An 18027-nucleotide genomic window follows, 5' to 3' on the forward strand; every position below is an offset into this window, starting at 1 on the left:
AAAACAAGTCTCAATAAATTCAAAAGGCTGAAACCACAGTGTGTTTATAACCACAAGGAGCTAATTCAGAAATCAATAAATAAGAGACACAGAAAACTCACTTCTAACTATTCCATGGATCAAAAACCATGCGCCACAACTACTGAGCCTGCGCTCTAGAGCCTGCAAGCCACATCTACTGAAGCCCGCGCACCTAGAGCCCGTGCTCCGCGACAGGAGAAGCCACTGCAATGAGAAGCCCGCGCACCACAACGAAGAGTAGCCCCCGCTCGCCACAACTAGAGAAAGCCCGTGCACAGCAACAAAGACCCAACTCAGCCAAAAATAAATAAATTTTTTAAAAAAGCAACATATTACATCATGAACACAGCAAAGACAAGTGATGTCACCACACCACAAACAGCAAAGATAAGTGACATCATCCAGATCGTGACACAGGTCATTCTCGACCTCGGTCCCCCTCAGAGGAAAACCAACCAACAACTCTCAAGGACAAGACAGCACTGGGAAAATCCCACAACATGGGGATGAGGTGAAAACAGCCCCACACCCCAGGGACTGGGAGGGACCCCACTTGAAGGGTGCGAGAAGCCGCACTGGGACCGCAGCCAGGGCCCCCAAGTCTACGGTTTCTCCAGTGGGAAGAGGAAAGCCCAGGGCTGTGGGTCTCACCTCCCAGGCATCGCGGGGCTCAGGGTATGACAGAAGATGGGGTGGGGCTTACAGCTACCAGGGCTGGGATCCTGCCAGGCAGTCCCAGCAGAGCCCGAGCAGAAATGCTGACCAGTGGCTTCACGTGCCTGAGCCGACACGGTGGCCCCGTCTGACCAGGGAGCTGGGCAGGACGCGCGTCTGCCCGATTCAGGACCCAAACAACGAGCCTTGCTGGCCTGCAGCGTGTTCTGCCCTCTGCCTGGGCAGGGAGCTAATTCACAGCCCAACCCACCTGACTGGGAAACCCAGCCGGAGCTCGGGGTACCTGCATAGCCCACCCTGCGACCCTGCTCACAGCAGCACGTGCTCAGAGCGCCTGCCGGTGGACACAGCCAGGACTCCGGCCCAGCAGTCCAGGGAGCTTGGCTCACGGTTCTGCTCCATTTGGTTCCCAAACAAGAGTCTGGCCAGCCGGGGGCCTGCATGGTGGCCCCTCGCGCACGGGCAGGGAAACCAACCTGCCGAAGAGCCTTCAGCTCGCCTAGCCGGGGAACCTCACCAGAGCACGTGGGGAAACCCCACAGCCCAGTGTACAGTGGTGCTGGAGCCTCTCCCTTCCCGTCTGCAGAGTCAAACCGGTGGCCTGCCTAGCCAGGGAATTCGCTGTGCGGTCCCGCCTGATCTGGGTCCCCAAACGATGAGTTATGCTGGCCCTGGGGCCAGCTTGGCTGCCTCCCCCGACCCCCCGGGGCAGTACCCCACCTACTGCTGAGCATAGCACCCAGTCCCGGCCACCTAGGAAGCCTGACCAGAGAATGCAGGCAACACAGAGCCATGCTACAGCTGCGCTGGGGCAGGACCCCAGTCCTACCCAACTGTCCTGGGCCAGCGGCACCCCGACCCCCAACCTCAGAGCTCAGGCAGCAGCCTCACCCCAAATACACAACAGCAGGTCCCACCTGCCCAAGGAAGCTACCAGCTGGCACGTCCAGAGCCCCAGGCTGAGCTGACTGGTGAAAGACTATCTCTGCAAAGTCTGAACAAGACCATTTACTCAGATGCGTAGATACCAACGTAGGGAACCAAGGATCACGAAAAATCAGCTAACTGTGATGCCACCCAAGGAGACTAACGAAGCTCCACACCTGACCCTAAAGAATGGAGCTCTGTGAGCTGTGGACAAGAGTTCAGAATAACCCACTTACAGAAGCTAGTGAGCTACAGGAAAGCACAGACGACTACGTGACATTAGGAAAACAATGCATGAACAAAACGAGAGTTTAACAAAAAGACAAAAACCATCAAAAAACAGAAACAGGAATCCTGGAACTGAAGAATTCAACAGAGAGCTTCAAAAGCAGATTCAACCATGCAGCAGATTCAATGAAATTATCCAGTCAGGGGAGCAAAAGAAAACAGAATGAAAAAGAGTGTAGCAGCGCGTAAGAGAAACAACACACCCATTATAAAAATCCCAGAAGGAGAAGAGATAAAGAAAAAGACAAAGTACATTTAAAGCAATAATGGTTGAAAACTTCCCTAACCTGAGGAGAGATATGGACACCCAGATCCTTGAATCCCAAAAGACCCCAACAATGCAGGGGGCCAGGGTTCGATCCCTGGTCAGGGAACTAGGTCCCACATGCTTGTGGCAATTAAGAGTTCGCGAGCCACAACTAAGGAGCCCACGTGCTGCCACTAAGGAGCCCTCGAGCTGCAACTAAGAAGCCTGCCTGCCGTAACTAAGGAGCCTGCCTGCCGCAACTAAGGAGCCCACCTGCCGCAACTAAGGAGCCCACCTGCTGCAACAAAGACTCAGTGCAACCAAATAAATAAATAAATATTTGGAGGGAAAAAAAAAAGAACCCAACTAGGTTGAATCCAAACAGGGGTACACCGAGACACATTACAACTGAAGTGTCCAAAGTCCAAGACAAAGACTTTTGGAAGCAGCAAGAGAAAGGCGACATGTCACACAAGGGAACCCTCCCACCCTCCACCCAGTAAGACTATAGGCAAAGTCCTCAAAAGAAACGTTTCAGGACAGGAGAGAATGGGGTGATACATTCAAAATATTGAAAGAAAAAAAGAACTGTCAACCAAGAATACCGTATCTGGCAAAGCTGTCCTTCAGAAATGAAGAAGAGATAAACAAAAGCTGAGGGAGTCCATTACCAGACCTGCCTGCCTTACAAGAAAGCTAAAGGGAGTTCTTCAAGCAGAACTGTGATGTTAATTAACATCACAGACACATATGAAGTTAGTATATAACTCACTGGTAATGGCAAATATAAAACCAAAGTCGAATTCTCTAATATGGCAGTGGTGGTATGTAATTCACTGACAACTCTAGTTTAAAACTTAAAAAACAAATGTATTAAATATAACCATAACTTCAATAATCTGGTATTGGATGCATGATATAAAAATATGTAAACTGTAACATCAATAACCTAAAATGTAAGAGGGATGAGGACACAAAAGCATAATAAAGTTTAAGAATGTTATCACAGTTAAGTTGTTATCAGCTTAAAATCAGGTGTTACAAGATAGTTTACGTAAGCCTTGTGGTAAACACAGGAAAAAACTATAGTAGTCACACAAAAGATCACGATAAAGAAGTCAAAGCACACCAAACAAAAAGTCATCCATCAAATCACACAAAAAGGGAACAGGGTAAGCAACAAGGGGTAATGAACCCACAAAACTGTCAGAGAACAATTAAGAACAAAAATAGCAACAGTAAGCCTTACCTACTGATAATTACTTCAAATGTAAATGGTTTAGATTCTCCAAGCGATTAAAAAAAACAAGATCCAGGGAGTTACGTCTCGGTCCAGTGGTTAGGACCCCCAGCACTTTCACTGCCGTAGCCCAGGTTCAATCCCTGGTCAGGAACAAAGATCCCACAGGCCATGAGGCACGGGGCCGGAAGAAAAAAGAAAAAAAAAAGATCTCCAACGATATGCTGCCTACAATACACTCACTTTCGCTCTGAAGACACACTGACAAGAGTGGGAGAGATATTTCAAGCAAATGGTAACCTAAAAAAAGCAGGGGTAGCTATACTATACCAGACAAAATAGATTTTAAGCTAACAATGGTAAAAAGATACAAGGAAGGTAATTACATGATGATAAAGGGGCCAACTGCCAATCTGTCAAGAAAATACAACGATTGTAAATATTTATGCACCAAACAACGAAGTACCTAGGTATATAGGGCAAATACTAATAGAGCTAAAAGGAGAAATAAACAGCAATACAATAATAGTTGGGGGTTTTAATACCACTGTCAACAATGGACAGATCACCCAGACAGAAAATCAATAAGGAAATAGCAGATTTGAACAATATTATAGACACACACACACAATAAAACAGAAAAACAACATGATCAGTTAAATAGATGCAGAAAAAGCATTTGGCAAAATTCAACACCATTCATGATAAAACAAAACTTTCAGAAAATCAGTACATGAACAGCAAATAACCAGAAAATACAATGCAAAAAACAACCCTCCGTTCACAACAGTGCTGAAAAAACCATACGTACTTAGGAGCAAATCTAACAAAAGACAGCTAAGATCTCCAGATGGAAAAAATACAAATCTTTGAAATTAAAGAGGACCTAAATAAACGGAGAGACATACCATATTCATGAATTGGAGAACTCTACACTGTTAAGACAGCAATTCCCAAAGTTGATCTAGAGGCAACAAAATCCCAAACTCTGTTTTTCTTTTTTCTCTGGTAGAAATTGATAAGCAGATATTCAAATGTATATAAAAATGTAAGCAACCTAAAATAAACAAAGCAGTTTTCATAAAGGAAACAAAGTTGGAGAACTCACCCTATCTGATTTAAGACTTACTATAAAGCATCAGTAATGAAGACAGTGTGATATTGTGAACAGATATGCACATAAATCAAGGAACAGAACAGAGCATTCAAACAGACCCACAGACATAACCGTCACTGACTTCCAGAAAAGGTGCCAAGGCAATTCAGTGACACAAAGTAAGACTTCTGAACAAACGGGACTGGACAACTAGCTGTCCGTATGGAAAAAGTGAACATGGATCCCTACCTCATACCATCTACAAGAATCATCTTCCACGTGGGGCTTCCCTGGTGGCGCAGTGGTTGAGAGTCCACCTGCCGATGCAGGGGACGCGGGTTCATGCCCCGGTCCGGGAGGATCCCACATGCTGCGGAGCGGCTGGGCCCGTGAGCCATGGCCGCTGGGCCTGCGCGTCCAGAGCCTGTGCTCCGCAACGGGAGAGGCCGCAATGGTGAGAGGCCCGCGTACCGCAAAAAAAAAAAAATCTTCCACTGGATCATAGACCTAAATGGAAGAACTAAAACTACAACATTTCTAGAAGGAAACACAGGAGGATAATTTTGCAAGATGAGCCTGGAGGGACTTCCCTGGTGGCACAGTGGTTAAGACCCCGTGCTCCCAATGCAGGGGGCTCGGGGTTTGATCCCTGATCAGGGAACTAGATCCCACATGCATGCTGCAACTAAGGAGCTGGAAAGCCACAACTAAGGAGCCCACCTGCCACAATAAGACCCGGCACAAGGCTGGTCTGGGCTAAAGTCATCCACAGACACAGAACACGGAGGAGTAGGTCTCATCAGAAGCAGGATACAGGCATGTCTCAAAACATCTCCCACACTGCTTGTTAGTTGCAGAGGAGAAAACAGGGCTTGTACACCAGCAAGACCAGACATAGTATTAACCAGGCAATCAACACCGCTACCACCAGTAAAAGGCAGGTGGACACTCTGCGCTTCCAGATGTGAAACCGCAGGACGAATACTCCACGTCAGTGGCATTCTGGCCATGGGTATTTCACCTGAAGATAATCAGGAGGACACACAGCCAAACCCAAACTGAAGAAGATTCCCCAGAAGTGTCAGTGTCATGAGGACGTGTCCAGATTAGGGGAGACCAAAAAGATACATCAACTAGATGTGTACATGACTCTGCACTGGATCCTGTCTTAAAAGACAAATTGCTTTAAAGGACGTTAATGGGACAACTGACAGAACTGAAATTGAGGCTGTGGATTAAAATGAAAACAGAGAAGCTACTACCGCACTGTGGTTCTAAGAATATACTCTTCTTCTTAGGAAAGGTACACCGATAAACAAAGAGGTAAAGAAACAGATGTATGCAACTTACCCTCAAATGGTTCCGAAAATAAATATCTGTATGTGGAGAGAAAGAAAAAAATGCTAACGCGGCAACATGTTAAAAAATGTTAAAAAAAAAAAAGTGTATCTGGGTAAAAGGTACACAGGAGAGTTCTACTTTTCTTGTAACCTTTTTTATAGGTAAGAACTTGTCTCAAAATAAAAAGTAAAAAATTTGAAAAATAAAAAGTATAAAAAGTAAAATTTTAAAAAGCTGTAGTATCAGAGGAAACAGGGTCCAACGGCAAGAATGCCAAACGTGGGGTCACAGTCCTTCAGTCCTACTGACTGTGTGTTTTTGAATAAAATAACTCACAACCGCTCTGGCTCTATTACCTCTTCTCCGACACATATAGTTAATACCTGCCTAGGATTAACCAGGGCCGTTACAGGTGAGGAAAAGAATCTCAGATCCGGCGAAGTGATGAATACAGCACGTAACAGAGCTGGGAGGTAGGAGGTGGGAGTGTCAAAAGTCCAGGTTATAATAACAGAATAACAAGAAGTTGTTAAGCAGTATCTTCTTTGCCGCCATGTCACTCGCCCACATTCAGCCCTGAGACAGGAGCAGAGAGGACGCCCCTGCCTTCACTCCCCGCCCAGCACGGAATGGACCAGGGCACAAAGACGCACGGAGAGTACTGCCAGGACAACCTCAGTGCAAACTGGCCCACGAGGCTCAGACCCCACATTTGTCTAAACCACAGTTTGGGAGACAAGCTATTCTGGCAACTTCAAAAAAGAAACCACCTTCAACTCAGAAGGCTCAGCATCTCACCGATTCGTGATGATGTCATCCCAGACGTTCATGGGGTCCATTTTAGCATCCGGGTATCTGCTTGTCCAGGTTTTTAGAAGCCTCTTAAGGGGAAGGTGAGATGACAAATTGCCTAAAAATAATATCAGAGTGTGACTATGTCCACGGCTCAGTGACCAGTCCACCTTACAAAGCGCAGCTGTCAAGTTTCTTGTCCAAATTTAAACGTTTTGTCTTATCTTTCACAACAGGAGCAAAAGCTGCCATATTTTAAATATTCTGGCATTAAAACTCAATTTCTTCGGGCCATAGAGGGAAGATGAGGAAATAAACATACACAATTTTTACATTTAGCACAGCTCCACAATCCTCCATCCACGATTCCAAAATCTAAAAAGCACTGAAAACTGACATGTTTTTCACAGAGTTGCAGCCAATTTTCCTGTGTGCAAAATCTGATCTGAATCATCACAGGGCAACTTACAGTCTGTTTACGCCACTCGTGGCGACACCCACCCAGGCGGTGGACAGCCATCAGTCGTGGGCTGACGGGCCACTGCACACAAGGCCCAACCCAGTATGCACACTAGGTCGCTGGAGATAACCCCCAAAAGACCTGGCCTCGACGGCTTCGGTAAAGGGATTCATGATAACCCTCATGAAATTTAAATTTCACACTGCTAATGTTTAAAGCTTTGGTTTTCTTTCAGCTTAAATCACAGTCCTGAGCTCAGAATCTGGATCCATGTATTAGCTTAGGCAAGTTATTTAATCTCTGATGCCCTACAAAACGAGAAGAAAGGGTCTACATCTCATAAGGCTGTTATAAAAACTAGAAAATGTAGAGAAAAGGGATCAACGTAGCTCCTGGGATAGTACATTGTTAATAATAATGTACTTGAAACATCATTCTCCAAATTTAAAACAGAGAACAGCTAGGTAGATAGTTCTGAATACCAATTCTTATTAGTACTCTGAAAAGCCTACAAAACTGAAATTCAGATTTACAGTCAAGACGTTACCTCTGACTCTGGGTGGCCTCCCATCAGCACCAGGATAAAACCTACTCGTCGGCGGCAGAAAGGCCTTCCAGGTCCGGGCACTGCCGCCCTCGGCCTCACCGTACCAGCTGGCACCCAGGACAGAAGCTCTGGCACCTCAGGGTCAGGCCGGTCCTCTGCGAGCTCCTCTCTCCCGACCACGCCCAACTCGGGGTCCTGCCGGCCGGGTGCTGTCACCCCAGTTTCTCATGGGGCCCTGGACCTGCCTCTGTCTCTGTGGGTGCCATGCGTCAGACCACTACTCCTTGGAAGCTTCTCCAGTGCCCAGAATCGCGCTTGACCATGTTAAACACTTACCTCAACAATCCCAAATACATACATTTGTAAAATAAACCCAACGCAGTTTCTAACCCATACAGTAAGGAACATGTACTATCACTAGGCAAACAGATCAGAAGCCAAAGCTCTTCCGAAATTATAAAAGAAAACCAAGGTAGGTATAAACTGAACGTTACCTTGTTTGCTAACAAAGCTGATGAACTCCTGGATTTCTATGAACGTCTGCACAGACTGCAACTTGGTGAGTCTACTTCTGTGTAAGAGGACATCAATACTAGCATAATTCTGAAAGAAGTTAGTTAGCACTGGTTACAAGTCAACTTACTGCATTAGATTTTAACACAGTTCTCAACATGAAACAGCAGCTACCCTATAAACACATCAGTTACACAGGACGTCTCAGAGTGGTTAATAATTAGGTCATGGGAGCAATTAACAAATGGTGTAATTTTCTTTTTTAATTTAGGTTTTCAACTGCATTTCAGTTCAACAAAATCAATAAAAGTAATACAATCGGGTACTGCTGCCTCTATTTGCCACCAATTCTTAAAAATCACAACATCCTATAATGTAAAACTGCCAACTACAGAAGCCAATCTTTCTTCTTCGATAAACTTCGAGTGTACTACTCAACCTCAAACACATTTGAAAAGTAGAATAAAGACAGTGACCGTCCATATATGGCAACGACAGATGTTCACAGACTCTACACAAGACACGGCTTTCACAACAGAACGAGCCGACACCAAAGGAGAACACAGAGCCGGGACTGGCGGGGCCTCTGCTCTCAGGCGCTCGTCCACAGAGAAAGGAAACCCCAAGGGGACACAAGACGCGGAACTTTGTAAAACAGAGAAAGGCACTAAAAGGCCCCAGCACCAAGGCCGGTGTGCACAGGCCTCAGGGGAACAAGGACGCGAGGAGGGTGGGCCCGTCACGCGGTCGGTCAGGGGAACCTGCTGCTGTGATTCCCACCCAGGAGTTTACCGATGTCAGAAAGGTCACAGAGATGGCACACCCCCGGCTGGGATGTCATATTACCTGCAAAAACATCTGAATGCAGTTTCTGATGTAATACTCGGCCCTGTCGACGTCATCTTGCAGGAGGTAGAGGAGACTCAGCTCCTGGCTGTAGCGGAGCTCGAGCAGGGCCCTCCGCAGCTCCGAGGTCACCGCCTCGTCCACGAAGGTCAGCAGGGCCTGGTCACCCTCCCCACGGAGCAGGGACTTGAGCCTGCTGCGGATCATGTGTGGCAGGCAGGTCTCCTGAGGAGCAAGAATCTCATCACCACGGCATCTCTGGTGTCATTTTATAGGTCCAGGTGCCAAAGTGATGGTGCTTAATGCTTCAAATGTTAAAGCACCTAAGGCTACAAATTTTAAAACAAGTTCATCTAAAGTGGTTCATTTTATAACCACAAAATACATAGGAACACGGTCTACAGAAAATGGCAACTACTTGTAGCTGAAAGACAACTGGACGTCTGGTACAAAGAGAGGGACCTCCAGGCACAGCCGCGGAGAGCAGTGCGGACGGGCCAGGCGGGCCCAGCGAGACTGCAATGCCGCGCAGACACAACAGGAAATGTTCTCCTGGTGGTCACGCCAGGGATGCTGACGTTCATTTTTAAAGGCCTCCGCTCACTCTGAAAGGCTGAGCTAAAAGCGGTGAGCAGTTTATTACGCAGTTTGGGGGGTGTCTGGTCGTATAAATATCCTAATGCTGCACAACTACTGCCCTGTTTTTGAACACTTCTAACAACCTGACTGATGAGAGCACACCTGACCATCTAAAACATTTACTTCCGTGACCTCAGACATGACCCCACACACCTGATAGAAGGGTTCACTCCACATCCTGCTGAGATCTGGGGCACCCTCGCCGTCAGCACTGGCCGTGGAGCAGTACGCCAGCGATTTCCATTCGGCAAGCTGGTTGTAACACTCGAGGGATGCAAGTTCCCAGAAGTCCTTCTCGGCTTCCGTGGGCTCACCGTCTGCCCACTCTTGTTTATTGAGGGCCTGGTAAGATTATTTTACAAAGTTGCAAACAGTACAAATGAAAACATTTGCACTGTAGGCTGTGTAACATTCGTACTAAGAACAACCATTTCCAGATCTATGACAAGAGGAGAAAAAAGGGAAAACAGAGTAACTTGAGTGGAATCTAATAGTCAAATGAGTATTAAAAACCCCAGCCAAGAGGGAACCGCGTCTCTGGGAAACTTAACAATGAAGCCAGTGAATAAGCTGAAGACTTAAATGACCCATAATTTGATGTAAATACTGCAGATTATTTACTACTCACAGAGTTCTTAGAATGAAAATTAGGAAATAAGACGTTTACAGAAAATTGCAGAAGATTCCACCACCTGGATCTCTCGCACAGGCCGCAGACCTGAACTCCACGTATGTACCTGCTACACATCCACACTCGGCCACCGGTAGCTCAAACACAAACCTGAACTTCAGTCATGTTCCCCAAACCAACTCTTACCTACCTCTTTATAAATTTTTTACTTCCTGAATGAACACAATCTACTCAAATGGCAATTACATAATACCAGATACTGAAGTAACATCTTACAGTTTTATCGTACTTGGTAAAACATGCTTTCTTTTATTCAGTGACGTTTTCTTAAAAAGAGTAAGGGATAACAATACTTAGCTCACATGCGGTTATTATGAAGCCATTTTCTGATGCTAATCTTTGTGTAAATTCTAAGGAATAAAAGCTGAAATACTTGAAGCTCTAAATTCTAAAGCTAACAATTTTTCCATTCAGAGAACAAAAGTGTTTAAGCAACTAGCACTTGCTAGAGATCAACTTTACCTCGTTATACAGCCGCGCAGCTTCAGAATAATCACTTCTCGCTTCTGCTAGTAACGCGTCCTGTGTGATCTGCTTTGTTCCTATCTCACTGCTGAAAATACCACGGAGGGTGTCATACTCTCCAATCGACCTGTACAGCCTATAAAACAAACCAAAAGACAAAAAAAAGTCCAAATCAATGAATGCCCCAGTATTTTTTAAGTCTTTACTCTAATGAAATGATATTAAATCAAGATGTCATATGTTATAATTAACCAAAAAAGATACGTTATTCTTGTTTTGTAAAAATACGAAATCTTAGAAGTTTTGAAGTTACCATTAAGTTTTACTACTTTAGCCGCACTGAAGGCAGGAGTTATTCTACAGCGCGTTTAAAGTAAAATCTGAAAATCACAGGTTTACAATGCGCAAGTTGACTCATTAAATGCGCCTGTTCTGTGTTAATTCATTGCTGAGACACTGCTCTTATCTGTGGTAACCTATCTGGAATCCTTGTCTAGTCCTAAAATTTGGAATGTAGTTAAGAACCCCAAAGCAGGTAAATTAGTCCTGGTCCTAGAGATGCCACGTTTTACTCCACGTTCTATGGTCTTCTCGATTCTACTGACAGCCTGGACACGGGCTAGAGCATTCATCTCTGCCGTTAACACAAACCTGCTGGTCCGTCAGCCAAGCTCCCCCTTTAAGGTAGTCTCAAGTGTTCAGTAAGTTCGTTCCCTTCTCTCTAGAGACTTCTTCCCACCTTCTGAGTCTCCACACAAATGTCCTCTCTTCCTAACCCTGCAGTCGCCTGACCACCGAGCTGAGGACCACTCCCCTCCTGGTCTTCCTGAGTTTGGTGCTTCCCTGGGTATGAAATTTCACGTGTTTATTACATCAAAAAAGCCCCACGGGTTCTCTTTCAGAGCCCACTGACTCCAAATTTAGACCAAAAAAATCTAATAGCTATAGCTCTCTTACTGCCCTGCTCATGGGGAGTTAAAAGGTAACAAATCAGAGGCAGAGGTAGGGAGGTGGGAAAATAGCCCACGGCCCAGGAGTCCAAGAGGAGACGAAGCTACCAGCATTCTCCAGGAATTCAGAAAACACACCAGCCTTAGGTCCACCCTACACTGGCCCCCGGTCCCTGGACCACATACGCTGTACCGTGGTCAAAACAATGATGTGGGACTTCCCTGGTGGTCCAGTGGCAAAGACCCCGTGCTCCCAATGCACGGGGCCCGTGTTCAACCCCTGGTCTGGGAACTAGATCCCACATGCATGTCGCAACTAAGAGCGGGTTCGCATGCCACAACTAAAGATCCCGCACACTACAACGAAGAGCCGGCACAGCCAAATGAACAATTAAAAGTAAATAAATATTAAAAAAAAATTCTGTTTGAAAGGAATGCACAAACATAATATAAAAAGTGTGAGGAAGCATTAATAAAGCTAGAAAAAAAATGTTTAAAAGTTTAGGCCCTTAAAAGCTGTGTGCTTCGTTTATCCAGACAACACCCAAGACCCGAGACTCTGCCCCCTGAAATTCCCAAGCGCACAAGGCGTCACTACTGCCCATGGCCATGCCAGATACAAGAGGGTAAGAACGCCCACGGGCAGAAGCAGCCCCCGGAGAGGCCCTTCCTCCTGCCCAGGGTGCCGCCCGCGCCGCTGGCGGTGTCTAACCCGCGCTGTGCTGCTGCCGGCACCCGGCGCAGCGCCTCGCTACCCACCACGGCACTCAGTTCAGAGAGACAGGAGCGACCATGCAACAGCGGTGAGGCAAGAAACCCCGCTCTCACTTCCACTCTTACACCCAGAACCCGAAGACCTAAAAACCAGTGTTACAGAAAAGAAGCGCAAGTGAAATTTCATCCGAATCCAGCATCCTCACAATTACGCACTGGCTTTCTTATGATAAAGCCTCACGTAACCGAAACAGAATTTGTTTTTCCCAAATAAACGAAGTAACTGTATCAGATATATCGGCCTCGGCCCCAGCGGGGTCGGGGCCCAGGCGTACCTGGCGAGCTCCATCCATCTGCCGACGGTGGGGGAGAGGCCGGGCCTGCCCCGAGCGCGCTTGGCAGGAGGCTCCTGGGGCAGCAGGTGCAGCAGCGCTTCCTCCAGCAGGTGGATGGCCCCCGGCTGCTGCAGGCCCGCCAGGCCGGCGCTGCCGACCACGGCCGGGTCCAGGCTCAGCAGGTCGGTGTGTCTGCAGCTGACCTCCTGCGAAGACAGACACAGCAGCCCTCTAGCCCACGGCTCCCCAGCCACCTCTGCCAGCGAGGACCTCGTTCTGCTAAGCACGAAGGTCTGACATTCGTGGTGGAGAAAGCACAAGCTCCTCTGTGTGATTCTGTTAAGCCTTCCCCCACTTGCTCAGAGGAGGAAATGATCTCTCCTTACTGCACACTTCCAATCCAGGATTAATTGAGAGCAACAATGTCACTAGCGGACAGTGAGAGTTTTACACATTTGCTGTATGTCCAGACCACAACCGCAGCTTCCCGGAACGTATACCCTGGAGAGACGAGGAGAGCATCTGAGACACAAAGATCGCACACCCAGTCACTGCAGAGTAGGTGCGCTCACCCCCACTAGCTGGCAGCCTCCTCACGTCTCCCCACCCCGGGGGCTCACGTGCTCAGCAACACGGAATGGAGGGCTTCGGGAATTATCATGTTGACCTTTACTTTGTAACTCTCAATTTCAGAGTTCTGTATACGCAAAAATAACGAAAAGTGAGCCCCAAACCAATAGAGAGAACAGTATGGCTAGTAGGACAGCATCTCATGACGACAGACCTGCGTCTGCATGGACATGTGGAAGGGCACCTGCCTCCCGCCCTGCGAAGCTGCTGGGCCCGGAACCCTCACTGAGACTGACCGGCTACCACCGAGCCAACTTGCATTCAACACCAGGGGTCTTGGAAGAACACAGATTCTCCAAAGCAAGCAAACAAACAAAAATGCTTGTCACTCTTAGCAGGAGCTAGTGGTACAGGAAAGAAAATCCAAACAAAATTCTATTTCCATGAACAACACAGCAGGACTTCCCTGCTGGCGCAGTGGTTAAGAATCCGTCTGCCAATGCAGGGGACACGGGTTCGAGCCCTGGTCCGGGAGGATCCCACGTGCCACGGAGCAACTAAGTCCGTGCACCACAACTACTCAGCCTGCGCTCTAGAGCCCGTGAGCCACAACTACTGAAGCCTGTGTGCTCCAGGGCCCGCGTGCTGCAACTACTGAAGCCTGCACACCTACAGCCTGTGCTCCGCAACAAGAGAAGCCACTGCAATGAGAAGCCCACGCACCACAACTACTGAGCCTGCGCTCTAGAGCCTGCACGCCACAACTACTGAGCCCGCGCACCACAACTACTGAGCCCACTCACCACAACTACTGAAGCCCGCGCACCACAAGAGAAGCCACCGCAATGAGCAGCCCGTGCACCTCAACCAAGAGTAGCTCCCCGCTCGCCGCAACTTGAGACAGCCCGCACGCAGCAACAAAGACCCAACACAGCAAAAAATAAATAAAATTAAATCTTTAAAAATCAAAATTGCTTCGGGATAAAATGTAAAGAGAAACTTATTTTGAAATACCGGCTGATTCAATATAACTTCTCAAGTCTTGTCTTTGGCATCACCAGGAGAAAACCAATGAAGGAATTCTACTTGTAAATTATAAACCAATAAAAATAGAGTATATAAAAACAAACTGTATTAACAGTTTCACGCTACAACAAAAAAGTACGAAGTAAGAATACTAAGTACTTCATCTCCGGATTTATTACCCAATCAGTCTGCAAACCAAAGCTACTGATAAATAACACTAAAGAATGTAATTTTTAAATTACTCCAGGGAGGTAACTAGTTACAAAAATACTGAAATGAATCCAACGGATTTTCTATTAGGGACTTTTGTAACGATCCATGGTTTGAACAGCAAAGAAAACATTTCTTACATGAAAGAGTAATCTTCCAGTAAGTGTGTTTAGTCCTACAAAAGTCTGTCTACACTAGTTCTCTGCTCGAAGAGCACAGCCTTCAAAGCCTTCTCTGAGGGCGGCCTCACAGCGCCCATGACAGTGCACAGCCCACCCCGGCCGAGAGGCGGCCTGCCGACCTGCCTCTCCTCAGCCTACACCACCCCGGGCTTCTGCATCACTTGGCCCTCGTGCCCTTCCGCCTCTGCCTGTTTACCGCCTGGCCCGAGCCCGCCTGTGCCTCCGTCCCCTGCCCACAGCCAGGCACGGGCTGCACCCGTGTCCCCAGAGGCCGGCAGGAGGACTGGGCGCCGCGCGACACGCAGGTGCGAGCAGAACACTGAGGGGACTGGCTGGTTTAAGAGCTGAACAATTTTATGTCAAGTTTGATTTCATCACTCCATCATATGTAAGTTTTTTTTTAATACAAATAAATTGCGTCTAACCATCTGGGAGGAAGTGGCCCCATCACAGGACACGTGCTCTGTTAAAACCCTCGTTTCAACTAAGAAGCCAACGGAGTCGCTAGATGCCGGCGTGTGAAGGGCGGGAGACAGTGCGCGTGCGGCCTCACCTGGATACAGGACACAAGCGGAGGGAAGAAGAGGAAGGTGGTGCTGAGCAAGTGAGTGAAGTCCTGCAGCAGCTTCTGGGTGGCGCCACGCCTCTCAGACGCGGTCCTGTGCTTGTCCGTCTCCTTCAGGATCCCGGAGCACAGGCTGCTGAAGAGCTGCTTCGCGACGAGCGGATCCCTCTGTAGGACATTCCGGAGGAGCACAGACCGGGGTGACTCACCCACAGCACCGGAGCCGAACCCAAACACACAAGCCGCTGCCCACACGGCCACGCCGACAGCCGCAGCCGTCGACGGGGAGGATTCGGAACTTAACCCAGCACATCTGTTTGACACGTCTTATAAAAGGCATGATGGCACGGATTCCGGACCCAGAGTACAGACGCAGAAGCTGGCTCAAGTCCTGCGTGAGTCTGGACCTGCGGGTCCCTGCCCCGGGCCAGGGGGACACAGGGCTGTCCCTGGGGACTGACAGCAGCCTGGAGACATTGGAAAACGGCCCTGAGCTTAGACGACAGGCCAGAGCCCCGTCACCGTGGCCATTTAATCCCTTGACGCCAGCAGGAGCCGCCTCCGTCCTGCGTGGTGGGTGGCCAGACTGACGGACACAGCCCGTCCCTCCCGCTGTCCCCGGGCACAGACCCCAGTGCTGAGAACGGCTCCCAGCAGGCAGCGTCTACATTTTTAAAATGAAGGCATGAAAGCAAGAATAAATAAAATTTTAAAATTATTTTGTTTGGTAAAAGCTGTTTCTGAATAAAAACTATAATTTGATTTTTCTTTATTTTATGTTGGTCATTACTCTATTTTAGGTAATGTATTTGTCTCATAAAAAGTCATAATGGTTCTTATATAAAATTTTAGAAAATACGCATCAGGAAACAAGAAGAAAATAAATATTGCCCGTCGTTACACTCCACAGAGACGGTTACTGCCAGGTGGGCCTCTCACTCTGCTACGTGGGGTCCACTTAGTCTGTCAGGGGGCTTCCACGTCTACACCCACTGACTCTTGTGCACAAATTCCTTCCTCTACACGTGAATCTGCACGTGGGACAAGCGGCCCAGAACCTCACACACACACACAACAGTGCTGCAGCGAAGTGGTGGGACTCGCGCGTCTGTGATCTGGTCACACTGGGGGTTCACTCAGGTGCTCCGGTGACGTGAGCCGTCCCCACGGAGGGAAGCTGGGGGAGGGGACGCAGGACTTGGGCTATTTTTGCAAATTCCTGTCACTCTGTAATTATTTAAACAAAAATCTTACCAAGCAGTAATGGGCTACACAGACATAATCTATCACTATCATCAACATTAGTACTGCCAGTTAAGTGCTAAGGCATCATGTTTCAGCACCTATAGCATAGTCATATATTACATGATATATACGATACCCTTCGATTATAAACAGTACTTCAATTAAAGTCAAAGAAACCTTAATCAGACTTTGCAGGGATAAATATCCTGCTTCTGTCAGAGAATTCAGTGAGAAAACTTCACTCACTCCCAGTACTCTTATCCCCTAATGTCTGAGAAAAGTACTCCCCGTCCCCGGCTAATAAGAGAATTACCAGAGAAGGATACTGATCCCACTGTCGCTCTCTCGATCCTCCCCCGAAAGAGGATTTTGTATAATCAATGATTTAAGTGACTTAGCAACTTACACACTGTTTCATTCCCACTGACATTACTGGTGAGAAAAACAGACTCAGTGTGTGACTGGCACACAGAGACACTGGGCCCAGAGCAGTGTCTCGATGGTACCCCGTGTCAGGGTCTCACAGAGCTAGGAAGCGGCAGAGCCATGACTCGGGACAAGGCCCTTCACTGAGCCCACCGTGTGGGACAAATCAGCACCTCTGCCCTGCACAGAGGCAGCCCTGCGAGCATGAGGTGGGTTCCAGCACCGACCTGGGCCACTGCCTGCAAGGGGGTGATAAGGCTGCTGTGCGGAATCTGGATGTCAGGAAGGTCTCCACGACGGTAACTTCTGTACAGGATGACGTGGGCCTCGTGCTTCATTTTTAACTCACTCTTCATCTCCTATAGTCGTTAGCAACGGAGGAGGATTAGAATTCTCAGTTAAGAATACCAGTAGCCGGCTTCCCTGGTGGCGCAGTGGTTGGGAGTCCGCCTGCCGATGCAGGGGACGCGGGTTCGTGCCCCGGTCCGGGAAGATCCCACATGCCGCAGAGCGGCTGGGCCCGTGAGCCATGGCCGCTGAGCCTGCGCGTCCGGAGCCTGTGCTCCGCAACGGGAGAGGCCACAGAAGTGAGAGGCCCGCATACCGCAAAAAAAAAAAAGAATACCAGTAGCGTGTGAGCTATGAAACTGTCAGCGCCCACCACTAACAGAAAAGTGAATCAGGGACTTCCCTGGCGGTCCAGCGGTTAAGACTTTGCCTTCCAATGCAGGGGGTGCAGGTTCGATCCCTGGTCCCACATGCCTCGTGGCCAAAAAACCAAAACAGAAAACAGAAGCAATATTGTAATGAATTCAATAAAGACTTTAAAAATGGTCCTCATCAAAAAATCTCTTGCAAAAAAAAAAAGTGAATCAATGACAATTTCTAACCAAGACGGTTTAGTCACTACGCTTTACCAGTCTGGCAAATGATAAATCCAGAACAAAAACCACTGTCAGATGAACAGTGAAGATTACTTAAATATTTATTACAAAGAAATCTGAGTTTCTCTGAAA

At 47.8% G+C, this 18027-nt stretch overlaps 1 protein-coding gene across 3 annotated transcripts in view; it reads right to left on the bottom strand.

Moving 5' to 3' along the window:
• Positions 1–18027, bottom strand: part of PRKDC (protein kinase, DNA-activated, catalytic subunit) — a 159294-nt gene that overhangs the window by 34002 nt on the left and 107265 nt on the right. For all 3 annotated transcript variants that reach the window (XM_060287680.1, XM_060287682.1, XM_060287681.1), the window contains exons 61-68: positions 17239–17370; positions 15329–15508; positions 12788–12993; positions 10786–10924; positions 9786–9974; positions 8994–9218; positions 8129–8237; positions 6634–6745 (exon numbers count right to left, since the gene is read on the bottom strand). In XM_060287680.1, the coding sequence (XP_060143663.1) occupies positions 6634–6745; positions 8129–8237; positions 8994–9218; positions 9786–9974; positions 10786–10924; positions 12788–12993; positions 15329–15508; positions 17239–17370 (1292 nt within the window). The remainder of the gene's footprint in view (positions 1–6633; positions 6746–8128; positions 8238–8993; positions 9219–9785; positions 9975–10785; positions 10925–12787; positions 12994–15328; positions 15509–17238; positions 17371–18027) is intronic.

The sequence above is a fragment of the Globicephala melas genome, chromosome 17 (genome assembly GCF_963455315.2).
Source record: "Globicephala melas chromosome 17, mGloMel1.2, whole genome shotgun sequence".
Lineage (NCBI taxonomy): Eukaryota > Metazoa > Chordata > Mammalia > Artiodactyla > Delphinidae > Globicephala > Globicephala melas.